The 26,776-nt window shown below is 34.8% G+C and overlaps 2 protein-coding genes across 2 annotated transcripts in view; both read left to right on the forward strand.

The window, feature by feature from the left end:
• The window catches only part of LOC142978876 (adipokinetic hormone/corazonin-related peptide receptor variant I-like), a 133,051-nt gene that overhangs the window by 72,071 nt on the left and 34,204 nt on the right, over positions 1-26,776 (forward strand). Inside the window, exons 3-5 of the mRNA XM_076123481.1 lie at positions 742-847; positions 10,419-10,623; positions 11,920-12,073. Coding sequence (XP_075979596.1) covers positions 742-847; positions 10,419-10,623; positions 11,920-12,073 — 465 coding nt within the window. The remainder of the gene's footprint in view (positions 1-741; positions 848-10,418; positions 10,624-11,919; positions 12,074-26,776) is intronic.
• On the forward strand, positions 12,998-26,104 carry LOC142978891 (uncharacterized). Its single transcript, XM_076123497.1, has 5 exons — positions 12,998-13,640; positions 13,786-14,287; positions 14,362-15,771; positions 22,531-22,877; positions 26,096-26,104. Exons 1-5 carry the CDS (start codon positions 13,161-13,163, stop codon positions 26,102-26,104), a joined length of 2,748 nt encoding a protein of 915 aa, XP_075979612.1. The 5' UTR covers positions 12,998-13,160.

Genomic DNA, 26,776 nt, shown 5'->3' on the forward strand with positions numbered 1-26,776 from the left:
AGGCAGGAGTAAGGCTTAAAATAAATAAGGTACTTTTTATCAAAAGTTGAAAAGATCTGTGGGAAGTCACACTTAGTCGCTAGATAAAACAGAAATAAAGACCTACGTGACGCATTTCTTATCTTCACACAATGTTTAGGTACAGACTTTTTGTTTTTTAAAACTTAATGCCTGTTTTCTCTCTCAAGAGGCACATTGAGGCCAACATCATTTGCTGGCATGTAATAAATGGGTGAGATTATAGCCATTAGCGGGAACATAGCCAACAATTTTCACTGCTACTGAGAATTGGTTTTAAAAGTATTTTACTTTACTTAACTCTTTTTTTTTAGTTGTTGTATAGTAAAAGCCCGTGTCAGACAACTTATCTGTCGGATAATGTGTCAAAAAACGTATTAAAATAAAGGAAACAAGAAGTATAGTCTAACAACTTTATACAGAGGAGAGAGTCTTGTAATTAAAATTTTGAAATAGACCACCAGTGACACGAGTACTTATGCAGCTGACATGTTTTTTACAGCCTTTTTATTTTGAAAATACACAGAATTATCAATTGTACTAATATACCAAGGCTCTCTACTAAGTTGTTGGATTGTAGTATTGCAGTAAGTGGAAAAAATCCACCTCTTTTGAGAGTGTGTGGCTTCAGGTAATTATTTAAATAGTCAACTATTTCAATTATTACCTGAAGCTGCAATGCGTGTGACGTGTCTATTCAGTAACTTTAATTTTTTGTTTCAGATTCTTCGCCATCCTCTATCCCTTACGGCTGGCAATAGCAAGAAAGAGAAGCAAAATGATGCTGTACATGGCTTGGTTCGTCGCCCTTCTTTGCAGTCTACCACAGGTGACTTCTTACTATAAAACAAATTAAACTAAGTATTAACTTTATCTATTAAATCGCGAGCATATTTCGAGAATTATTAATTTGTTGTTTCATATATCTTATTTTGACGTATTGCGGTCTTATTTACTTAAAGAAACTCTGAAGGTTGCAGAGGACATTTTGTTTGTAATAATAAGTTCAAAGTATATTTTATATTTTCATAGTCAAACCACATTTCGTAAATATTTGAATACTAGTTTATATATTTGTAGACTAATTAATAATTCATATAAAAGCTGTTTAGAACAGAGTATTATAATATTTATGATTGTTCAATGACTTTCAAAATAGGTCATAAATGATCTGTAGTTGATCTATCTGACCTTTTTCATCCATATTTCCATAATAATATAATTAATGCAGAAGTCTGTCTGCCATTAACGATTTCACAGATACTTATTTTACTAAACTGATATTGTTAAAATGTAGCAAGGAGATTGCTGAAGACATAGTACAAAATAATATAATGTACTTTTTTCTTAGATCTGTTTTTTATCCATATTACACTTCAAAGGAGCCGCACGAGTCAGCTAATCTAAAATAAAAGTGTATTACAAAACAGTTCTCCAATATATTTTTGTACATTTGATGAAACTTGTTGTTAAACTACAGCTGTAGATTAGACTATAGGCTAATCAGTATTCAATTACAAAATTAAATAGTTTTATTCAAATTTTGATTTTGACTTTCAACAGAATGTGCAGTTTATATTCAACAATTTGGTTGAAATATAATTTAAATTCAGCACTATTATAGCAGCTGGAATTTACTCTACAACAGATTATTCTAAAAGCTTACGTATGTTCAGTCTGAACACGAAACTCGAAACAGCGCAAATAATGCCTAAATCTAGTTTCTGAACAACGAACGGGCCGATTATAAAAGCTATTAAAGTCTATAAAAACACCTATTATGTTTAATATTTTTATCTACCGCGAAAGTACTGTTTTATAAAGAAAATTGCGCGTGGGATTTATGTAAATAACATTTTAACTACGGCAATCACAAAAACGATTCGTAAAATACGGTGTTTGGGGTTATAACAGTGTGTTTTCTCGTTTATTTTTAAATAAATACTTTAAAGGAATAACCAGCATACTGCCTTAAATGATCCATACTAATACAAATAATGCAATTTTCTCTGTTTTCGGCGAAATTGCCAAACGAAACTCAATGCTTGGTTTGAAGTTATTAAAGTTGCGGGTCCAAGTATTATTATAGGCTCTTTTTAAAATTAGCCTTAATTTTATTTAATTAAAGTTTCTCGTAAATGTTGCTATGCTGGTTATTATCATATGAAATTTAAAATTAAATGCATATTTAAACATATGAAAATAACTAGATTGGTTTTGTGTAGGTAGTTTTAGTCAACTACAGACACATGAAGAGTAACTTAAAACATATAAAAATAACAACTGGCGAAGGTTAAAATAAAATATATAACTTGTTCAGAAACTGTAATGTCAAAGATTTAAAAGAAATACCGTGATCGGAAAACTGTCACGGAATAAATAGTTCCAATCTCACGATGTCTAAACAAACGCTATGAGTAATAGTTGAGAGCAATCGTTTGTGAAACGTCTATGCTATAGAGATACTCTCAGTCTGTTTGGCTGAAAGGTTTTATTGTTCGATACAAAATTAATATATTCAAATTGCTTGTATACTATTCGATGCATGTGAATGAATATTAGGTCGAAGAAAAGTCTTTTCGCATTATACTATGTATGAACTTGTAATAAAATCTTTTCTCTACACAAAAAGGCTTGATATTTGGGTACCCCACGAGCTCACTGAAAGAAACCTACTGAACCGTGTACTCATTTGTGATTCTTGAAGCCAAAGAGATTTTGTTACAAGTTCATTCATACTATAATGCGAAAAGTCTTTTTCCCCGACCTAATATATTTACTGATTTACAAGAGTCCATTCTTAAAAAAGTTTTTAGAAGATTGTGGTGATACGATATAGAAATGGCCCTGTTAACGACTCTAACTAAGTTCACGTTAACGTAAGGATTTACTTCGTTAGTTCATGTGTAGGATTTGAACCTACTGTTTTTTAAAAATGAAGTCTAATTAGTCAACAATTCATTCAGCTGTCAGGCTTTCATATGTCAGTATTAATACCGCATAAAAAAATGTTTTTAAGCAAAGGCGTGAATCTTTTGGATCATTGACCCAGATACAAATACTTTTTCACGCCAAAGAAAACAATCTTGAAATTTTCCGATTCGTTTATCTTTAGCAGGACATCATTTTGGGTTTGTTGATATAAACGTTGGTTTTCTCAATTAAACCCGCCTATTGGAAAGTAAATTAAGGTATTATTGTCAAGGCTGGAGACACTTAAGGCTGTTTTGCCGTCTGTGGATGACAACTTTTCATTATACACTCAAACCCTCATTAATTTAAGTGTTCCTTCAATTTACTCGCATATAAAAAATAGATTTATTTAGCTAGATTTAGGGTTCATTCTTTCATAACAAATATTTTTACAGCTCATGTCTTTTCATCACTGCCTAAAAATTTGAATTATTTATTTATTGTAATTTGTTTAATAAAATGGTAAGCAAGGTGTTTTGTTTAAGCGGTGTATAAGCTGGATAAATGCAGATTTAAGTAATGAGAAATACTGAGCTTTGTGGCATCATATCAAAAAATAAAGGACTGGAATTATATTTAAGCCTACTCATTATGTAAATATAATAATATGTAGCTTAAAAGAAATTAAATTAAAAAAACCGACTAAGTGTGAGTCGGACTCGCACACGGAATGTTCCTTACCATTGTTTATAAAAAGGTAGGTATTTTACAAGGGCCCCAGGCGGCATCACCCAGGGTAGGGCCCCTCCTACAGGGGGGCGAGCCGCGCATGGCGTGCGTCTTGCGGTACTAGCTCATAGCGGTTATCCCGGCGCACGTCTTTGCGGAAGCGGTTGGACACTCGTCAGGTTTTTAGTGGGCTCTACGGCGGACCACATACCCCGTTTGCGCAGTCCCAGTGCAGCGGGGACCTAGCCGGTGGGTCGTTTTAATCGACTCCAACGGGTTTTCCTGACGAAAAAAAAAAAAAAAAAAAAAAAAAGGTATTTTACAAGGGCGCCCTAATAAAAATGGTCTGATTCTGTATTTTAGTTTTTGTTGTTATAGCATCAATAAAAATACATCTTCTGTGAAAATATCGACTTCCTTTGTTACGGTTCCTGAGATACTATCTGGTGACAGACAGACAGACAAACAGCAAAGTTTCTGTAATAGGGCCTTACTTTACCTTTTGGGTACGAAACCCTAAAAATAATATTGGTAAAAGAAAAGGCCTGACTCAAAACGAGTATGTTTAAACTTTGTGTTCATATTCTGTCATATATTCTAAGGCTGACTGCAAGCCGAGATGAAAGAGATGCGACTGTGAAAGCGCTGAAAGCGAACGCAGTACAAATAATGCTGACCTTACTTCAGTTCTATGAAGCAGACTGCGACGAAACGCGACAGGTCTTTGTATCTTGTCATATTGCGTCGCGATGCATCGTGTTTGAGTCACGACGATCAATAATACTTATTGCATGGTGTATTGCCAAATATTATAGACCATTATGGATTTACATTGTGCAATATTTCTGTTAGTTTAAGTTGATTGTGCAAAATAATTGCAAATTACCAAACAACTAACCCAACTCTCATGTTGGAATACGAAAAGTTTGTTGGTCAAAAGGTCGCTTATACAGTTGGTATGCTTATCGCCTCTTTGACAAGTAAACTATTTGAACAGTTCTTTATCAACTATACTTGTTTATTCTTTACCCATAGCTAAAATGTGCAGTGCGTTAGAAAATTACAGACTAGTTAAATCTAAGCACTTGATGTAGTTCAAACCGGAACGTCTGTGAATCTAACTAGAAAGTTCGTGTAATAATGAGACGCAAACCTTTCAAAATGTATGAAAAGCCCAACTTTGGCGCCGACTCGGCGTAAAATTCATTTGATGCATATAAAACTTCAAAGGAACAGTTCTTGAAACTTCTCGTACTTGAAAGAAAATGAAATTATTATATTCACTTGTGTTTGTTTCTGTGAATGAGCAGTTTTACGATATTTTTTCTCTACTACTTTTTACATTTTTTAAGCCGGCCGAAGGCCTTAGGCATGGTTGGAGGACTGCTTTCTTAACTAACATCAACCGGGACCGACGCTTTACGCGCCCTCCAAAGATGAGATGCTCATTTCAATTACCGCTGAACGGTCACCCATCTAAGGAATGAATGCGCCAAACTTTGCTTAACTCACAGATCGTTTACCGACGGGTGAGCACAAAAGTATAATGTGTATGATAAAAAGTGAATCGATTCGCGGTGAGTTCGCCCCTCCTGGACAAGGTCTTAAAATAATAATATTAACTTTCAAATAATAATTCATCCTTCATTTCAATCACTTTGAAATGATTGCAATATACACTTAACTGCTTACAAATATTTGATTTAAAATCATTGTATTTTAAAACTTTTTAGATTTCAAATGTTTGATAATTGAGATAAATTATAGTTACCTTTTAAATGATTGCTAAAGTGGGTAGATAAAATTCAGTGCGACAATAAAACGAATTATGTAAATGAAAATTTGCATTCAGCATTTTGAAAATAATTAGCAATTAAAATAATAACAGTATTTTAAAATGATTAACATTAATGTGTTTAATACCTATTAAGGTTTAGAAAGCAAACATAACCTATTCACATTAGTTGTAATGTAGTTAATATCGTAAAAGGTTGTGCTTTTTGCAAAGGTAATAAATAAAATGTTGATGATATATTTTCGAAAGAACATTTTAAATACGTAAATATCGTTGACATCAACAACTTTTGATAAATGAGCTGTTTGTGACGGATCAATACACATTTAAGCAAAGCTTTATTTATTTATGAATTGAATAAGATCTTGATCACAATACAATTGAAATAGTGTTCGAAGTGGCTGAAAATATGTTTACTGTCATAAACATAAATGTCTCAATATGTGTATTGGTATACAAAAGAATACGGGAATTAACGCGAACACGCATTTAACCTTAAAATGCCTAATGTTTCGGCGCAGGTTGCACTCGCCGTGGTCGCATGCAACCTGCGCCGAAACGTAAGGCATTTTACCTTAAAATGCGTGTTCGCGTTAATTCCCGTATTCTATTCTAATATACATTAAGGATGCAACGCGAAAGTTCAAAAGTTATGATGTGTATTGGTATTCATATCGATACAATATAAGAAACACTTCAAGCTTCTATTTCCACAGGAAGAAAACATAAGTTAAGCTAATTTAGCGAGGATATCCTGTAGATTGCCTCATAGTGGTATTTGACGTCTCCTTGTTGTTGTCAAGTAAGGGCGCGTTCCCACTATGTCGTAACGATTAATTTATCGTTCGACCGTCGTCTCTAGCTGTTCCCATTATAACGATATTTGTCGTCAAACATTTTTATCGCTTAGTGACTGTCGTATCCCGTCCCCACTGTCACGAAAATCTGTCGTCACTGCAAAAATGCCGTAGACGACAGTAAATCGTGTCGTTCTATATGCAAATCGAACACCTCCATTTAAACATAATATAAGCCACAACATTTAAAACTTCACGATTATCTGCCGTCACGACATAGCGGGAACGCGCCCTATGACACATCGTTACCCCATGTCAACGGCCTTTGGACAGTCTGAACAACAATGACACTTTGATAAACAATACAGCTTGCTTAAAACAAAGCTAACAGGTCAACTATATCGAGCTGGAGCGTTGTCAATACGAATGCACAATTTTAGTTTAACACGACAAAGGGAAGTCTTTAAAATTCTACCGTAAATTTACAAACAGTCACATACGAACAAACAATGTTAATCAAATAAAAGCTTATAAAAGTCTGTCACGATCCACATATCCATGAAATTACACGGAGACCATTAAAAGGAATTAAAAGCGTGAAAATTTAATAACTGTACACAGAACATTTTTCAAACTCGGAAGACCTTTTTCCGCTTCCACGCAAAAACAGGCTGATTTATGAAGAGACATAACTGAATACTAAAATGTTCTGCAAAAGCGTAAATAAAAGGGCATTAAATATGCTTGAGGCTTTGAGGTTGTTTTTCGGTGACGTCACGATGTCCATTCCATCACGGAAGGAACCTTTTTGCGTTTAAAGTTGATTGTGGTGACGTTTTACAGAAAGCTTTATTAATAATGTATTAGGTTAACTTGAGTAAGTGTACTTGTTTAAAACTGTTTTCTTGAAAAACGTTTTGGTGGAAACGTAAAAATAAAAAACCTAGAAAGAATAAAAATAAAGATAGATAAATATCATAGGACAACTCACACACGGCCATTCATATACATCCTCATCACACAAAGATTAAATTGGTCCCTGGTGGTATTCGAACCCAACACACGCGGCGCTACGGTTACTGCGGCGAGGTGACTACGTTAACCACTGCGTCAAACTTGCAGGGTCTATCTAATTATTCAGAGTCGGTAAAAAATAGTGTCCGATTCTCAGAACATCTTTCCAACAATGTTGAATATTCAAATATCTAAGCCTACTATGAAAGGCTTTGTTCTAGCATAATTGTTTTAAGGATATTACGTGCGGTAGTCATGTCAACGTCCAGATTCGCTAGTAGTCTTTACTAGACACGTACGGTCCGAGTGTCAGAAACTAAAATGCCCAGTGACTGTCGATAGTCTACTACATAGTCCTCTGGCCTTGTCTGTCTGTTCGTGGTAAATGCGAAATCTATGGAACTGATTTTGATACGGTTTTTGCCAATAAAGCGATTCCTAGAGGAAGTTTTAACACAGCTTTAGTGACCCAAATTGTAGCACACTTAGGTATCAATTAATTATTTGAGTATGAATTGCCAATTTTAGCATAGCAATTATAAATACTTCAATTGATTCATAACCTTAATTAAGTTATAAATAGACTGACAAATAACCGACGGTTCAATTATTTTCTTAGTCACCATTATACATTTCGCTGATCCACGTGCCAATATTTCAGAGAGTTCATTGACATTGAAAACCAAATTAAAAATATGACCCCTTTAAATTTTTGGGTTAAACTTTCTGAGTAAACAATTTTACCTGTTCGTTTTCAAACAATAAAATGAGTTTGATGACTTTCTAGAAGGACAACATTTATAATGAACAAGACGAAATAGTAATAAGCTTAACTGAGAAGAATTTTCAGAGAAATAGGTTGATTATAGCTAAAATTAATAATTGTTGTTATTTTTGTATTATTTTTTTAAATAAAGGAATTCGTAGAAGGACAGTAAGCAGATAAGGCAAAACACCTTTTATTTCCTTCAAATCAAAACATCTAATATAAAAATTAAAAACTTGAAGGAATAAAAAAAATGTCTCACGTTTTGTACATATTTTAATCGTAGTTTTCTAAGAGTAAGAAACGTACCGACGATATAATTATGGGTGCTTGGACAATTTTTTTGAGATTTTAGGTAGATTTGTTCATTTGTCTATTCAAAATCCCTATTTTTTTTTCTAATGTATTGTGCAGTAAGTGAAGTATGTGTAATGACTATCACAGCTTATGAATCGCAGCTCAAATAACATTTTCAATAAATTATCCATAATTGGATAGATAAAAATTAGCCGTCATTAGCCTTAGATTACATGAGCGATATTTCATTGAATCATCTAATTACTTAATGTGAGAAATTCTAGTGATATATTTTCATTTAACAGATCAAATAATTCTAAGCTTAAGATTTGATTCTTGGTAATTTCGTTACTTAATTTCAAGAAATCTTAGTCACGTCTCTGTCTTAATCTAGGTTGTCTAATTGTCAGACGTATTTTGAATAAAATGTTAAGTATTTTTATTGTGATTGGCTTTTGATTCGGTTCTGTATAGAAAAATATTACAATAGAATGAGGTAATTTAACTTATTATTACATTCACATATTGTGTAGCCCAAAAGGGCCTACTTCTTTACAAATAAAGGTGATCAAATTAGTAAATGGTTTTTTTATCTAACGTTTTTATAGGTGTTGGGCAAGGTAGTATTATAGGTCGTATTTCTTTTTCTCTTTTTCATATATTTATTATCCGAATCAGTGTCTAAGACGTTGAGGCCACCTAGAAGCCCTGATCAGGGCGGGAATGTTTTTAATCTATATTTCTTATAAAAAGCCATAGGCTATGTACATTTTCGGTATATGCCTTATTAATTTTGCAATATTAAAATATTTGGCGAAATGTAATAGGAATTCCGATTTAATATTGCGTCATATAACATCTTAAATTAATTACGCAATATGAACCCAATAAGATCGCGTACATAGTTCAAATTTTATTAATATCTGGTATGGGAGGCATTTAAGTCAGGGAAAGGAAGCAAATATTTGTCAATGTGATATAATGTTCCTTGGATATGAGTATGATATCGCTAAGCTTATATACCTCTAAACGGTTCTACGAGTAGGATGTATCTTATTTTAGTCATATTTTATGCTTCAAATATGAGAGAAGAGAGCATAGATGAGAAGAAAAGAGTCTGTCTAAATTTGTACATATTTGAAGCTAGGACGTATAACTTTCACAATATACATATTATTATATTACGTCATTCGAATGTCCAATAGTTATACTATTGACGGTTCATGCCGTAGGGGATAAAGTTGCCGCTGTGCACTACGTTTCATATTTGTGTATGTACTTATAAAATAATAAAGCGTTCGTACTTCGTAATAAATTGTTATCCTTTTTTAACGTTCCTTAAAGAGAGTAAGACAAGATTTCATTAAAATTGACTAAACTTTATTCAAACGAAATCTAAAAAATACCGTTCATCTAGTTCAGCGCCAATTTCTTTTCAATTTGTAGTTAACAAGTAATATTGATAAAACTGTTGAACTGCAAATAATACGATAAAATGGACTTTTTTTTTTGTATTTGAAGATCTACTTAAAATTAAATAAATTTTGATAAAAAGATCTTGCTTTTTTCAATATGTTCAATCATGGGACAGATGTACAGATTTATTTTTGAATTTACAATAATTGTACAGTTACGCAAAATAAATTGCTAATCTGGGATTTCGGAGGATTAAACCTTCACACCTAAAAACATTGAATCAATCTTACGCAGTATTAGAGCTAGAAATTCCATGCACCTTAAGCTTAAACCAATATTATACCCACCACTATCAGTATGACTAAATAACTTAATTGCTAAGATTGTAAAATATGGTTTACTTGAAGTAATTGTAGGTTATTAAATTATAACCCACTTATCACATGAAAGTATAACTTTGAGATTATTTCCAGAATTCAATGGGATGTTCCTCGAAATAGCACCATTTATCCTTACAACAACAAAACTTACGAAATTCATAAACATAAAGTTGGAACTTATTAACTTTTCCATCTCATTTCCTCCTCTCCACTCTCAATATTCTTTGAATAATGGTCTTTGTAGATTCTGCCTATCATCTCTTCTAATTTCAACCTTATCTCCATTGTTTCAGAGTCTAGTGTTCCGTGTGATGAATCATCCGAAAGTGCCGGATTTCCAGCAATGTGTCTCATTTGAAGCATTCGCTAACCAACACCAGGAATTAGCTTATAATGTGTTTTGTTTATGCGCTGTTTACTTCCTACCGCTGATGATAATATCAGTGTGCTATGTTTGTATTTTTTACGAAATATCCAAGAATTCAAAACAAAATTCAGGTAAGTTAAATTTTGGTAATATTTTTTCGTACGTAGGTTTTAGAGACAACAAAATATTTGTAGTAGTTCCGGCTATTACCATCGAATATTGTATGTTAATATTTCATGATATTAGAATTCATTGCCTGAGGGCTGAATATAATCCGTAGTAAAAACATGTGAGTTCAGAAAACAGAACATGTAGAGCGTAGCTTGATTATGTATATACTTATTTGACTAAAACACTTGACCTAAGAATGTACGGGACAATCCCGGGAATGAGCCCCTCAAAGAGCTTTCTCTGACCTATTTTGATCTACATATTAAAGACAGGATAAAGCACTTCTTTGCTGTCAACAACACGCGAACTAAGGACAAAACAAGACGTTAAAAATATTTTGCGTGTTCAGTCTTTGAGACAAGCATGTTTAGGAAGACGCATAGATTTAATCCGGAGTTCCGACCTATAAAAGTTGGAATAGCTTTCATTAGACTTTTATTTTTGTTGATTATTTCTTATTCACTTTATAATTAACTATATTCCACATAATGCATAAGGTTATAATCAATAGGACTCAAGGCCTAACACCTCTCTCAATCCGGGAGTAGACCCCTGACCAGCAGTTTGCAACTGCTGGTCAGGGGTCTACTCCCGGTTGATGGGTTAAATTTAGTGAGATTTTTCTTGATTTGGTGTTGATTCTAATGCCAAAGTTTCAATCATCAAAATCAAGTTATCAAAAAAACAGTAAAAATATTAAAATCCTAGAAATGCTGAATGATATGAACTTGTTTCCCGTGGAACACGATATAATGTGTATCTTTTTTACTCATTGGAATATAGGAACATTGATACTTATGTTGAACTATTATGGAGCATAAAGTAGGTTGCGGATCAGTAGTTACGTTAGTTTATCTCAGCTCGCATAGTTGTCGTAACTTTTCATGGTTCTGTGCATCCGTGCATCTATGCGGAATGCAATCCTAGTTGTTATTAGGTATTCAATTTATTGAGGTATGAAAAATAGCGAGTTAATAAATCGTATCAGTATAGCTTTCAGTCTGCAACCTGTTTAAAGATTAATGTGCCAATGTCTTTATGTGAAGCTTTGCTAATCCAAAACATAAATTAGCTGTGTAAAATAGCACAATGGTTTGTCTAAGCGTCTGGAAGCATCTTCATTCACATAATTTTTGATTCTTAATAAGTAATTCTTAAGTGAGGATATCTATTATCATCAAGCTTCCCGTTGCTAGCAATATCAATTGACGACCATAGATACTATTTCACAGTAAAATTTATAATTTACTTTTTAGAAAAATATCATCACTCGGACCACAGCAGAGTGATGTTGCGAAGATCAGACCAAAGGCCGCTGGCTCGAGCGAGGCGAAGGACGCTCCGGATGACGGTCACCATCGTCACGGTGTTCGCTTGCTGCTGGCTGCCTTACGCTACTATGACGCTGTGGTAAGTCTCATCTATACATTCATTTAAAAAACCATTTATTTTTGTTACACATAAAGAAACACCACAAATACAGAACTAATAATTAATAACTAATTCAATTCTTTTAATTAAAAATATATACTTATGACAAGATGTATTGATGTGAATGAGGCGAGGGAAGTTTGTATGGTTCGTAGAGCCGTTCTTTGGTTTCTTGATACCCCCTATGGGCGTGATTTTATTTACCATACGTATATAAAATTAAACCTTTTGGGGAGAATGATGAAAAAATTGGAACAATACCTATCACATTATTAGTTTTTTGTGGGAACCTAAATCTTTGTACAGGCGTTGTGTAGCAATTAAGTAAGGTGTCATGCGTCAATATGAGGCGGACACTTCATATACATATTTAAAATTATTATCCTTGATGTATTGATCATGTCAAGTCCATAATGAACTCTTTATGAGACCAGTGATAAATTGTACGAATATTCTATTTAATGATATATGTTATTATATGTTATATGTAAGCTTTGACTTTTATAGAGTCAATAGTAAGAAGAGTATTTTTTATCTACTATATAAAAATAAGTCGGGTTTTCCTTCCTGACGCTATAACTCCAGAACGCACGAACCGATTTCCACGGTTTTGGATTCGTTGGAAAGGTCTCGAGCTCCGCGAGGTTTATAGCAAAGAAAATTCAGGAAAAAATTCAACAGAAAGGCGAAAAAACAGAGAAAATCATTTTTCTCATACAGCGCCATCTCTGATACATAGCATGTACTACATACCAATATTTGTATCGTATTTCTTTTAATATTTTTATTTGACAGCTACTCATTGTAGATGGTGCCGGTGCGTGATATATTGTTTGACAGAGAATTTCATGTGAAAAAACGGTATTGTGTTCAAAAAAGTAAAAAATAAAAGTTATTCGTTTCCTAACATTTTAATTGGAAACCAACAAATCAATTACGTGTATTGTGCAGATTTTTATTCGATTTCAACAGCAGGCATTTTGTCTTTAAGGTGGTAAGTTAAACTGTGTAAATTATGTGGATCGTGCATTTGAGGTTAAATTCACTACTCTGTCCATAGTCCAAAATGCCTAGAGGACGACGTGCGAACATCGGCCGCCGCACAAGACATGCAAGCCAGCAACAAGTGTATTCACAGAACTTAAGCGAAGTAAGACAAAATATAATAAGAGAAAATGCCCGATTAAGACAGCGCGTGAGCACACGAAGATCATTGGCATCATACAATCGCTTGGCATTCCAATATGATCCCACTGCGAACTACAGTAATGATGAAAATTTAGATATTGGACCAATGACGACTGTATGCCGATATTGTAATGCGTTAAAGTTTAAAAGAGAAACGGCTGGATTGTGTTGCGCAAGTGGAAAAGTCAAACTGGATCCATTACTTACACCACCACAGCCACTGAAACAATTGTTCGATGGAAGTGATCACGATTCCTACCATTTTCTTCAACACATCCTTGAATACAATAACTGCTTTCGCATGACTTCCTTTGGAGCTAATATCATTCGAGAAGGCGGCTTTATGCCGACTTGCAAGGTAAAAGATACAACACACAGAACCAATCACTCACACTAACAAAATGAATTGCAACAATAAAAACTACATATACACCAAACACTACACCATCACACGATCAGAAGTTACACCGTATTCTTCAACAAATGATTGTTTGCAATTACAGATACAAGGACAAATATATCATTTGCATGGTTCAATGGTGCCATCACCGGATGAGCCGCATCAATTTCTGCAAATATATTTTATTTCGTCGATGGTGGATCAGCTGAATGTGCGTTGCAATATACAGGGAACACAACAGTTAAAGAGACGAATTATAGAACAGTTGCAAGCATTTTTTCACGCTAATAACGCTGTGGTTAATATGTTCAAAACAGCATTGGAACAAATGCCATCGGATACGCACAAATTTGTCATAAGAGCGGATTGTACCCCAACAGGTGAACACGTGCGAAGATTCAATGCACCCACCGTTAATGATGTTGCTGCAATTATTGTTGGCGATCCAACTAAATCGCGAGACATTGTCGTTCAGCGAAGAAGCAATATCATGCATCGTGTAAACGAGACACATCGTTTGTACGATGCGTTACAATATCCAATCATTTATTGGCAAGGGCAAGACGGATACGACATCACGTTGAAGATGGTCGATCCAATTACAGGTAAAATATTCACACACTAATTATATTGCTATTATTGGTTTCTATTAACAATTCATTTAATTTTGCATTTTCAGGTGTATCAACGAATAAAAATCTAAGCGCAATGAATTACTATGCGTATCGTTTGATGATTCGTACACATGAGGAGAATGTCATTCTGAAGTGCCGTCGGCTATTCCAGCAATTCGCTGTCGACATGTATGTCAAAGTCGAGACCGAACGTTTAGCGTTCATCCGATACAATCAGGCAAAGCTACGATCTGAGGACTATATACACTTGCGTGATGCTATTCATTCAGATGGCGATGTTCAGAATGTTGGACGTCTGACGATTCTTCCATCATCATATATCGGAAGCCCACGCCACATGCACGAATACGCTCAAGACGCTATGACGTACGTGCGAAATTATGGAACTCCGGATTTGTTTATTACGTTCACTTGCAATCCGAAGTGGATGGAAATTGAACGTGAGATGGAACCGGGACAAAAACCGCAAGATCGCCATGACATAATCGCCAGAGTATTTCAGCAAAAACTCAAGGTTATGATGGATGTGCTTACTAAGTATCGAGTTTTTGGTGACACACGTTGTTATATGTACTCGGTGGAATGGCAGAAGCGTGGACTACCGCATGCTCATATCCTAATTTGGTTGCTGAACAAATTACATTCAAATGAAGTGGATGACATCATATCAGCTGAAATTCCTGATCCAGTCACTGATCCCCATCTACACGACATTGTGACGACGCAGATGGTGCATGGACCGTGCGGTGCTTTGAATCCATTATCGCCTTGCATGGCTGATGGAAAGTGCACAAAACGATATCCGCGACCGTTAGTTGCTGAAACAGTCACAGGGCACGATGGATATCCAGTTTATCGTCGGCGTTCAAAAGAAGATAATGGTCGAACTATTAAAGTCAAAGTTCAAAATCAAGAGATTGAGATCGGAAATGAATTCATTGTACCATATTGCCCGCTGCTATCACGAATTTTCGAAACACATGCAAACGTTGAGAGTTGTCATTCGGCCAAATCAATCAAATATTTGTGCAAGTACGTCACAAAAGGCAGCGACATGGCTGTGTTTGGTATTGCGTCGGAAAATGCGAATGACGAAATCAGCAACTTCCAAATGGGCAGATACGTCAGTACTAATGAAGCACTGTGGCGATTATTGTCATTTCAAATTCATGAAAGATATCCCACAGTTGTACATTTAGCAGTGCATTTGGAAAATGGCCAAAGAGTTTACTTCACTGAGGCTAATGCCGCACAACGAGCTGAGAGACCACCATCGACAACATTGACTAGCTTCTTTTCAATGTGTGAAACAGATCCATTCGCAGCGACGCTGATGTACGTTGAAATGCCCAAGTATTACACTTGGAATCAATCAACAAAGAAATTCCAACGTCGCAAACAAGGCACCCCAGTTCCAGATTGGCCACAGGTGTTTTCCTCTGATGCACTAGGTCGTATGTATACTGTTCATCCTAGAAATGATGAATGTTTTTATTTGCGACTGCTGTTGGTAAATGTACGTGGACCAAAATCATTTGCGCATTTGAAAACTGTGAATGGCCACCAATGCCAAACATATCGAGAAGCATGTCAACTATTGGGTTTGCTGGAGAACGATTCTCATTGGGATTTAACACTTGCCGATTCAGTTGTTTCATCAAATGCGTACCAAATACGAACGCTGTTCGCAATTATCATCACCACATGTTTTCCTTCACAACCAATGCAGTTATGGAACAAATACAAAGACGACATATGTGAAGATATCTTGCATCGTTTGCGCATTCAAACGAATAATCCTGACATGCAAATAACCGATGAAATCTACAATGAAGGATTGATTCTGATTGAGGATCAATGCTTGACTATTGCAAACAAGCTACTGATTGAAGTAGGAATGATTGCGCCAAATCGATCGATGCACGATGCATTCAACCAAGAATTAAATCGAGAGCTGCAATACAATGTTGATACATTTCAGGAATTTGTTCAAAATAATGTGCCGTTACTGAATGAACAGCAAAAACAAGTATACGAAACATTAATACAAGCGGTGGACAATAATACTGGTGGTCTATTCTTCCTGGACGCACCTGGAGGGACAGGGAAAACATTTGTCATTTCATTGATTTTGGCCACTATTCGATCAAGATGTGACATAGCTTTGGCGTTAGCATCATCTGGAATTGCGGCAACTCTTCTAGATGGCGGTCGTACTGCACATTCTGCGCTTAAGTTGCCACTCAATTTAAACACAATTGATACTCCAACATGCAATATTTCCCGATCCAGTGCAATGGCAAAATTGTTGATGCAATGCAAGCTCATTGTTTGGGATGAGTGCACAATGGCACATAAGAAATCACTTGAAGCACTTAACTTGACACTGAAGGATCTTCGGCGAAATAACAACATCTTTGGCGGCTTGATGATATTGTTGGCAGGCGATTTCAGGCAGACTTTGCCAGTAATTCCCCGTGGAACGCCTGCAGATGAATTGAATGCTTGCCTGAAGGCATCACCTTTATGGAATAACGTAAAAACATTATCGCTAACCATTAATATGAGAGTTCAACTTCAAAATGATCAAAGTGCTGCACAATTTTCCAAACAATTGTTAGCTGTTGGAAATGGAAAAGTCCCAGTTGATGCGACATCTGGATTAATTACTCTTACCAACGACTTTTGTCGATTTGTAGACTCTCAATTAGCTCTTATTGAAAATGTTTTTCCAAACATTAGTGAGAATTATCAGAATTATGCTTGGTTAAGTGAACGAGCAATTCTTGCCGCAAAGAATAATGATGTACACGCACTGAATTTCACCATTCAATCAAAAATAGCAGGCGATTTGGTGACATACAAATCCGTTGATTCTATAACAAATCTCGATGAAGTAGTAAATTATCCGACGGAGTTTTTGAACTCTCTGGAGTTACCAGGATTTCCACCACATAACTTGCAACTCAAAGTTGGTACAGTTATTATGATATTGCGTAATTTGAATCCACCGCGACTTTGCAACGGTACTCGACTTGCGGTAAAAAGACTTATGTCGAATTTGATTGAGGCAACCATCATTAACGGAAAGTACGCAGGTGAAAATGTATGTATTCCTCGAATACCAATGATTCCGACCGATCTTCCGTTTGACTTCAAACGATTACAATTTCCAGTTCGCCTTGCGTTCGCAATGACAATTAACAAGTCGCAAGGCCAATCGCTTAGTGTTTGCGGGATAAATTTAGAGAATCATTGTTTTTCACATGGACAGTTATACGTTGCGTGTTCACGAGTTGGTAAACCATCCGCTTTGTTTGTGTTAACGTCAGACCAAAAAACAAAAAATGTGGTTTACCAAAGAGCACTTCAATGAATCTTCGAATAATTTGCGGACACGTATAACGCTTCGATTCAGTATTTACTTTGGATTCACTTTCATATACTTAGAGAAGTTCAACTAAATGACACTTCATTTTTGTATTCAAAATGAATTCATTACTGTTGTGAAATGCAATATTTTTTTCCTTTTCAAATATAAAACATAAAAAAATGTTTCTTCATCTCTTAATCACAAAACGAAATGTTACATAAAACGAAGCCATTTGGTGGCGAAACGGAGTTCGCCGGGTTTGCTAGAATGACATTCTCCTCATGTGTACGAATCATCAAACGATACGCATAGTAATTCATTGCGCTTAGATTTTTATTCGTTGATACACCTGAAAATGCAAAATTAAATGAATTGTTAATAGAAACCAATAATAGCAATATAATTAGTGTGTGAATATTTTACCTGTAATTGGATCGACCATCTTCAACGTGATGTCGTATCCGTCTTGCCCTTGCCAATAAATGATTGGATATTGTAACGCATCGTACAAACGATGTGTCTCGTTTACACGATGCATGATATTGCTTCTTCGCTGAACGACAATGTCTCGCGATTTAGTTGGATCGCCAACAATAATTGCAGCAACATCATTAACGGTGGGTGCATTGAATCTTCGCACGTGTTCACCTGTTGGGGTACAATCCGCTCTTATGACAAATTTGTGCGTATCCGATGGCATTTGTTCCAATGCTGTTTTGAACATATTAACCACAGCGTTATTAGCGTGAAAAAATGCTTGCAACTGTTCTATAATTCGTCTCTTTAACTGTTGTGTTCCCTGTATATTGCAACGCACATTCAGCTGATCCACCATTGACGAAATAAAATATATTTGCAGAAATTGATGCGGCTCATCCGGTGATGGCACCATTGAACCATGCAAATGATATATTTGTCCTTGTATCTGTAATTGCAAACAATCATTTGTTGAAGAATACGGTGTAACTTCTGATCGTGTGATGGTGTAGTGTTTGGTGTATATGTAGTTTTTATTGTTGCAATTCATTTTGTTAGTGTGAGTGATTGGTTCTGTGTGTTGTATCTTTTACCTTGCAAGTCGGCATAAAGCCGCCTTCTCGAATGATATTAGCTCCAAAGGAAGTCATGCGAAAGCAGTTATTGTATTCAAGGATGTGTTGAAGAAAATGGTAGGAATCGTGATCACTTCCATCGAACAATTGTTTCAGTGGCTGTGGTGGTGTAAGTAATGGATCCAGTTTGACTTTTCCACTTGCGCAACACAATCCAGCCGTTTCTCTTTTAAACTTTAACGCATTACAATATCGGCATACAGTCGTCATTGGTCCAATATCTAAATTTTCATCATTACTGTAGTTCGCAGTGGGATCATATTGGAATGCCAAGCGATTGTATGATGCCAATGATCTTCGTGTGCTCACGCGCTGTCTTAATCGGGCATTTTCTCTTATTATATTTTGTCTTACTTCGCTTAAGTTCTGTGAATACACTTGTTGCTGGCTTGCATGTCTTGTGCGGCGGCCGATGTTCGCACGTCGTCCTCTAGGCATTTTGGACTATGGACAGAGTAGTGAATTTAACCTCAAATGCACGATCCACATAATTTACACAGTTTAACTTACCACCTTAAAGACAAAATGCCTGCTGTTGAAATCGAATAAAAATCTGAACAATACACGTAATTGATTTGTTGGTTTCCAATTAAAATGTTAGGAAACGAATAACTTATATTTTTTACTTTTTTGAACACAATACCGTTTTTTCACATGAAATTCTCTGTCAAACAATATATCACGCACCGGCACCATCTACAATGAGTAGCTGTCAAATAAAAATATTAAAAGAAATACGATACAAATATTGGTATGTAGTACATGCTATGTATCAGAGATGGCGCTGTATGAGATATTGGTATGTAGTACATGCTATGTATCAGAGATGGCGCTGTATGAGAAAAATGATTTTCTCTGTTTTTTCGCCTTTCTGTTGAATTTTTTCCTGAATTTTCTTTGCTATAAACCTCGCGGAGCTCGAGACCTTTCCAACGAATCCAAAACCGTGGAAATCGGTTCGTGCGTTCTGGAGTTATAGCGTCAGGAAGGAAAACCCGACTTATTTTTATATATATAAAATATGTTATTATATGTTATATGTAAGCTTTGACTTTTATAGAGTCAATAGTAAGAAGAGTATTTTTTATTTTTTATAAAATGTAAAAAAATACAGAACTAATGAACAGAAGAAAAATAAAGTTAATAACTAATTTATTTCAGTCGAACGAATATAAAGTTACGCATTTAAATTCAATTTCCTGCATAACGGACAACAAACATTTTTATCAAACAATTCACTACAAAGTATGCTCCAAATTAAATTTAAATGTTTTGATTTCGTTCGTATATTTTTTGTCGATAAGGAATGTTTCATTTAAAAGTTTCTGATGTACATTAAACGTGATCTACATTTTTATTGAAATGAACTGAAAAATCGAGCAGGTATTTTTCTCTTATTTAAACTACATTAGGGAGTAAATAAATGTATATACACTCACATTTTAATATTTAAGTAGGTAATTTTGGCTAAGAATGTAATTTTAATTGTTATTATATTATATACTTTATTGTTATTTTTAATGAAGCCTTTGACAAGCCCTATACGACAAGATGTATGGATGTGAAAGCGTCAAGGGAAGTTTGTAAAGATCGTACCAAGTGGCGTTTTTTAGTATATGCCTGCTACTATAGGAAAAGGCTGTGATATTATGTATGTCTGTAAACCTCTGACATTCATTTTTATTCGTATAGATAGGATTGAAAACTGATAGTCCATACACGATTTCAATCGCACAATACGAAGAGAAAAAACTACTACGTAAATATGAATGTTTGAACAAATCCGAATCTATGACATACAAAGTCAAATGTTCGCAGAAATTCGCATATAGAACGAAATCCATATGCTTTTTGCAGTCCATTGCTGGACTTTGTCAAATCTGACACGGCTTTCCTGTCTTTGCTGGCTATGTATTCTAAACTAGGGTTTGGATTAGATTTTCCACGGGAGAGCGTTTTAAGGCATGAATGAACATACGGGTTTGGTGTTAAGACTATACTTAAAGAGAATAGTCACTTAAATAGACGGTTTAACAAAAATCGTGACCACGGAAAGGTGATTGATTTTAAGATGTATCATAAACTAGCTGACCCACGCAACTTCGCTTGCGTCACATAAGAGATAATGGGTCATAATTGTCACCGTTTTTGTAATTCTTTTACTGGTACTCTGCTCTTATTGGTCGCAGCGTGATGATATATAGCCTAAAGACAGAACAAACAAACAAACAAACTCTACAGCCTTATAATATTAGTATAGATTATTGTGTGACAGTTTAAAATTTAAATATACTTGGATCGGAAACATTCCTCAAAAATAATCTAATTTCCACTTTATAAAAATACTAGCTGACCCAGCAAACGTTGTTTTGCTATCAAAATTAAATAAAAAAACATTGTCCAGCAGACAAAATTGTGAATCTAAACCATTCTCAGATCCCCTTGAACACACACAAAAAAATTCATCAAAATCGGTCCAGTCGTTTAAGAGAAGTTCAGTGACATGTGACACTTACAGAAGAATTATATATATAAAAAATATACTTATCGTTGCATGCTTATTGCCTCGAAGGTATTACCACAACACATTCATGCAAAATTGAAACTTAATTTGTTATTTCGGCAAATAAGTATGAATAATAATAATGTCTTCCTAGCCGATATCTGGCTACGGCGGTCAGTTTCTTTGAAATTGGCCATCTGCGCAAGACTTTAGTTTTAGTGTCCAAGTGTGTGCACAATAGACGGGTACACTCTCATACCCCGGTGGGACGGATTACAGACACGACAAGTGAGAGGTCAGACGCAGGACCGACGGTTTTACGTGCGCTCCAAGGCACGGAGGTCAAAGAGACTTCAAATTCCTGACTCCGGGAAATGTCAGAAAAAATATTAATAGAAAATCTCATAAAAGAGTTTTTGTTCCGACTCAGGATTCGAACCCGAGACTTTCTATTTGTTCAAAAATGCTAAAGTCTTAGGTAATTAAAAAACGCTGTTTTACTTATAATGCACGTCGTATCATTCACTTCTCTTTGACAGACGAGAAACTTTATTTTCTTGGAAAAAAAATACTCTATCGTACGCAAAGTGAAAATATAATGTCTTTGAAACTTGTCGTCCTACTTACTTTTCTTTTAAAGGTCACTAGGTTACTTTATCAATACAAATTAAAAAGTTTCCGTAAAGATACTATCGAAGAAATGAAAAATATAATAACAGTCTCCACTTTAGAATAAAATATTATAATTTCTTTGTATCCATTCAAAATTAACTTCGGAGATACGATCTATTTCGACTATCAACAATCGGCTAATCAACAAACTTTGTATGAAAACCTGATCAGCGCCTCTAGCGTGTACCGCAGGAACTATTTATCCTATCATAATTATAAATTTGTGAGAATCATCTATATGTTTGTTACTCCTTCACGCAAATACCACTGAACCGATTAAGATAAAATTTGATATATAGGTAGCTGAAGACCCAGTTTAACACATAGGCTATTTTTATCCCAGTGTTCCCGAGGAGTCGGATTTCCACGAGGACGAAGTCGCAGGTGGCCTCTAGTTATTTGCAAATATTCGTTAGTAAGTTAAGATGATGGTTTCGTAGTTACCTGTTTGGGCGCCGGCAACGTATCAGCATCGATAACACAATCTCCTCATGGTGCCCGTCAAATGCTGGCGTTCCGCAGGGCGGCGTTTTATCCCCTCTTCTCTTCGCAGTTTTTATCAACTCAATTTCTAACTTCTTGACTTCCTCCTACCACCTCTACGCAGATGATCTACAGATTTACTCCCACGCTCCTCTAGATAGGTTGACGGAAGCTGTTCAAACTATAAACACCGACATGATGCGAATTTGTGACTGGAGCAAGTCGTACGGGTTAAAGGTCAACCCGGATAAGACCCAGGTAATTGTTGTTGGCAGTTCGAGAATGATCTCGAGAATCGACTGGTCACTGATACCCCCCGTGTCTTGTGACGGTATTGATATCCCATACAGTGACAAAGTCAAGAATTTAGGTATCTTCATTGATAAGAAGATGTCGTGGGTTCCTCAAATCCAACACGTCAGTCGCAAAATATTCGCTTCGGCGGGGTCTTTGCGCAGACTGCGTAATTTTCTTCCCATCACGACTAAAGTTGCGTTAGTACAATCCCTTCTTTTTCCCGTTCTTGATTATGCTGATGTCAGCTATCTTGATCTCACCGAGGACCAATTGAATAAACTTGAGCGACTTCAAAACTTCTTTATTAGATTTATATTTGGTTTACGCAAGTATGATCATATTTCTGAATACAGACATAAGCTCAAGTGGTTACCCCTACGTTCACGCCGGAATGCTCACATTCTCTCTCTTTTGTACAATATATTGTTTAATCCCTTAGCGCCCCCATACCTTAAAAAACGTTTCGATTTCTTGCATGACACGCATTCAAGACTCCTGCGATCATCAGAAAATTTAAGATTGAAGATGCCAGTGCATTCCACAAAGTTTGTTGATAGATCGTTTCCTGTTGAAGCTGTACGATTGTGGAATGCACTACCAGTGTCAATACGACGTGCTCAATCCTTACCCATTTTTAAAAAACAAGTTAAGGAACACTACCTTTCGCTACAAAATTAATTATTTATTTTATGTATTTTAAATATATTATTTGTGTATCATTTATATATATGTATGTTTATATTACTCTTTTATATACGTATATGTCAATATTTATATATTCACTATCTACACTCAATTGTACTGCCCTCCTTCATTCAACTGCTTTTATATCTCTCCATCCAATGGTTGCCTGGAAGAGATTGCCACTGTGCGATAAGGCCGCCAATTGTACTTTTATTTTAAGTTTATTTTAAGTTTGTTCGTGTTTCCTTTATGTACAATAAAGAGTTTTTCATTCATTCATTCATTCATGATCTTAACTTACTAACGAATATTTTCACTTATACAATTTTTCGATTTTTTTTCCTATCACTGTTTAAATGTGATTGAAACGATCGTCTAGTAACATACTCTAAGCGTTGAGCTTAACTCAAATACCATTACTGGCACTGACCACAAATAGGATCCGATCGAGAAATCCGTTCGATAGACACGTGTACTTTATTTATTACTAGCTGACCCGCGCAACTTCGCTTGCGTTACATTAGAGAGAACGGGTGAAATATTTCCCCGATTTTGTAACATTTTTTACTGATACTCTGCTCCTTTTGGCCGTAGCGTGATGATATATAGCCTTCCTCAATAAATAGGCTATTTAACACTGAAAAAAAATTTCAAATCGGACCCCGTTTAAACAAACAAACAAACTCTTCAGCTTTTTATAATATTAGTATAGATGTAGAATGAGCTAGATAAAAATAAGCAAACATTTATTCTGTGATATGTCTTCCCTATTTTTAATGTATCTAGTCTAATGAACACTTTACTGTAACCTTTAGATTTTAAGGGATTCGCACATTTTAGTGAATAATCGTACAAGTTAAGTTAGTACAAATTTTTGAATTAGGTACTTTTTTGTCCGCTCTAAACGTTTCCATGAATGCGACGCAGTTTCACAGGCTTTTCATAATTCTACGTAGTAAGTCGCTTTCAATGAAATCTCCCACGCTTGTTTATGAAGTATTTATAATTTTTCTTATGGTTTCTTTATACCTTTGTAAAAATGTAAATGTTGATGTTTTGTAATTGTAGCTTATTGTCTACTTTTGTGGTAATAGCCTTGTCTTTTTTCTAAATAAATGACAATGTTATATACTTATTTCGAGAAAGCTTACACTGCCTATTTATAATGTTATTTTCATTTATTGATGTGTCGAAAGTATCTAAATAAATAGGGTAAAGTAATAAATAAGTTACAAGCAAGCTGTAATTTTGATAGTGTTGTCTAAATTTAGTTGATAGAATAATGTCTTAATAGCGTTACTAAAGATGTAACAGTATTTTCCTTTTTCGTTTTTAAGTAGATTTTTCATTCTTTCATGTTTTTTTAGCAAAAAATAACACTAGTTTTCGTTTTATTTGTAAATACTTAGTCGATGTCCTTTTAGATATTTCTTGGGAGCTAATCTGACATCAAATGCCAGAGGTCATTTTATTATTATTATTAACCCTTTTAAAATACACTTACATAGTCACGTATTGACGAAATGGTTTATTCAAAATTCACCATAATAAATTCCCTCATAAATTATACATCAAGTGCGTTAAATTACGTTAAAGTTTAGGCAGATGTTTGTAATATATAATTACCGACAGTTTGCATGATAGCCCGGTATCAAAGTTTCAAGTACTTTGCTCTAATAACATTATGAACCAATTTTACAAGTTTTGCAAATTATTCTCTAACCTCAAGTTTCGGAGAAGTTGGTTTGTTAGTTGAGTTTACAAAATAAACTGCTTTTGTGGCTCAGTAGAACGCTAATTGAGAAGACTCAGGTTTCTCGGTTCTCGGAATCTTCTGTTCTTATTATTTACTAGCTATGAACTTTATAATATTTTTATAAATTTATTTTAGTAGGGTCAATACGGTTACTGATGTTTTAAAGCCCATTACTCAGCTCCTTGACGAGGACTTCCAAATAGCAAAACGCACTTACAATGCATTATCGCGATTCTTTTCAGTCGGTACTGTCGAGTATCGAAAGTTTGAAATTTAAAAGAGAAAGAGAAAGAAATGGATCTACTGGTCGATTCACACATAGTTTCATTATACTGTTTTTGTGAAATGATAAAAATCGAGAAGCACAAAGAGTAGAAAGAGTAGAAGTCTTCTAAAAATCGGTTATCAATATTTTATGTATTCAATATCCATCTCGAAACTATTTCTAAAATCAGTATATTTTCAGGAAATTGTCTGTTCTAAACCAAAAGAGCACGTAAACAAAATCAAATATAAATTCTTCATCTTCTACCTCAAAGTCCGAGTATTCGCTTGCCTTATTCGGTATTGTGGATACGACTCACGTCACTAAAGTGCAGATATTTTCTGGAAACCAAGAATTTTTGTTCAACGTGAAATTGCATTGTTTTATTGAATTTTAAAGCTTTTACGTATATCAAAATTGGCGTAGAATTTTAGTTTACTCACGAATATATGAGATTTGCTTTGAAAATCGGCATGTTTAGATTAATATTAAATTGCATTAAATCCACACCAAGGATTTTAGTACCTAATAATATATATTATATCAGGAGTTTCCATAGTGGAAATAGCGTTAATTTTCTAACTAATATCTGCAGGTTTATATACTAATAATTCAAAAATTTGCTTTTTTCAGTTGATTTGAGTCAAATAACTTGCATTTGCGTAGTTTATAATTTTGTACCTTAATTGCATTGCTCTACTACTACAATTAAGACCTCGGGAGCAGAAGCAAAATTTGAATATTTCATGAAACTCGTGGCAATAATTATAACGCAAAATGTAGGCTCTAACTATTGTCATGTGCATAATTAAAATTGATGCAAACTAGTTTAGTAACTAGTTTGCGTTTAGAATGTTACAGAATGTTGCACCCTCTAAAGTATTCGAAAATATTTTGTACCAATAAAACAATATCAGTTTCGATACAAACTCTCTCTATATAATCCATTACTTATAAAAAAATGATTGTTTTTGCATTATCAATAAGTTGGAAATTCCATGTTACATTAGAAAATCAATGGTACCAACCTTAAAATGACTCACAAATATTGCATGGATCGGATAATTACTTTTATTATTTGACTGTCATATTCATCTTATTAACATTTTAATTACGACTATATGGATTTTCAGATGTTTGGATGTATCTTTTTTACTTAATCAAGTTGAAACTACTGAGTGGATATTTTTTAAATCTAGTTCTCAGAAAGTTTACTTACATTAACACATAGTAAACTCTCACCACGAGAATTCTCTAAATTTCGAACGAGCGAAGTCGTGGGTATAAGCCAGTCATTTATATTTCTTTACATTT

This window comes from Anticarsia gemmatalis, chromosome 15 (genome assembly GCF_050436995.1).
Source record: "Anticarsia gemmatalis isolate Benzon Research Colony breed Stoneville strain chromosome 15, ilAntGemm2 primary, whole genome shotgun sequence".
Classification (NCBI taxonomy): domain Eukaryota; kingdom Metazoa; phylum Arthropoda; class Insecta; order Lepidoptera; family Erebidae; genus Anticarsia; species Anticarsia gemmatalis.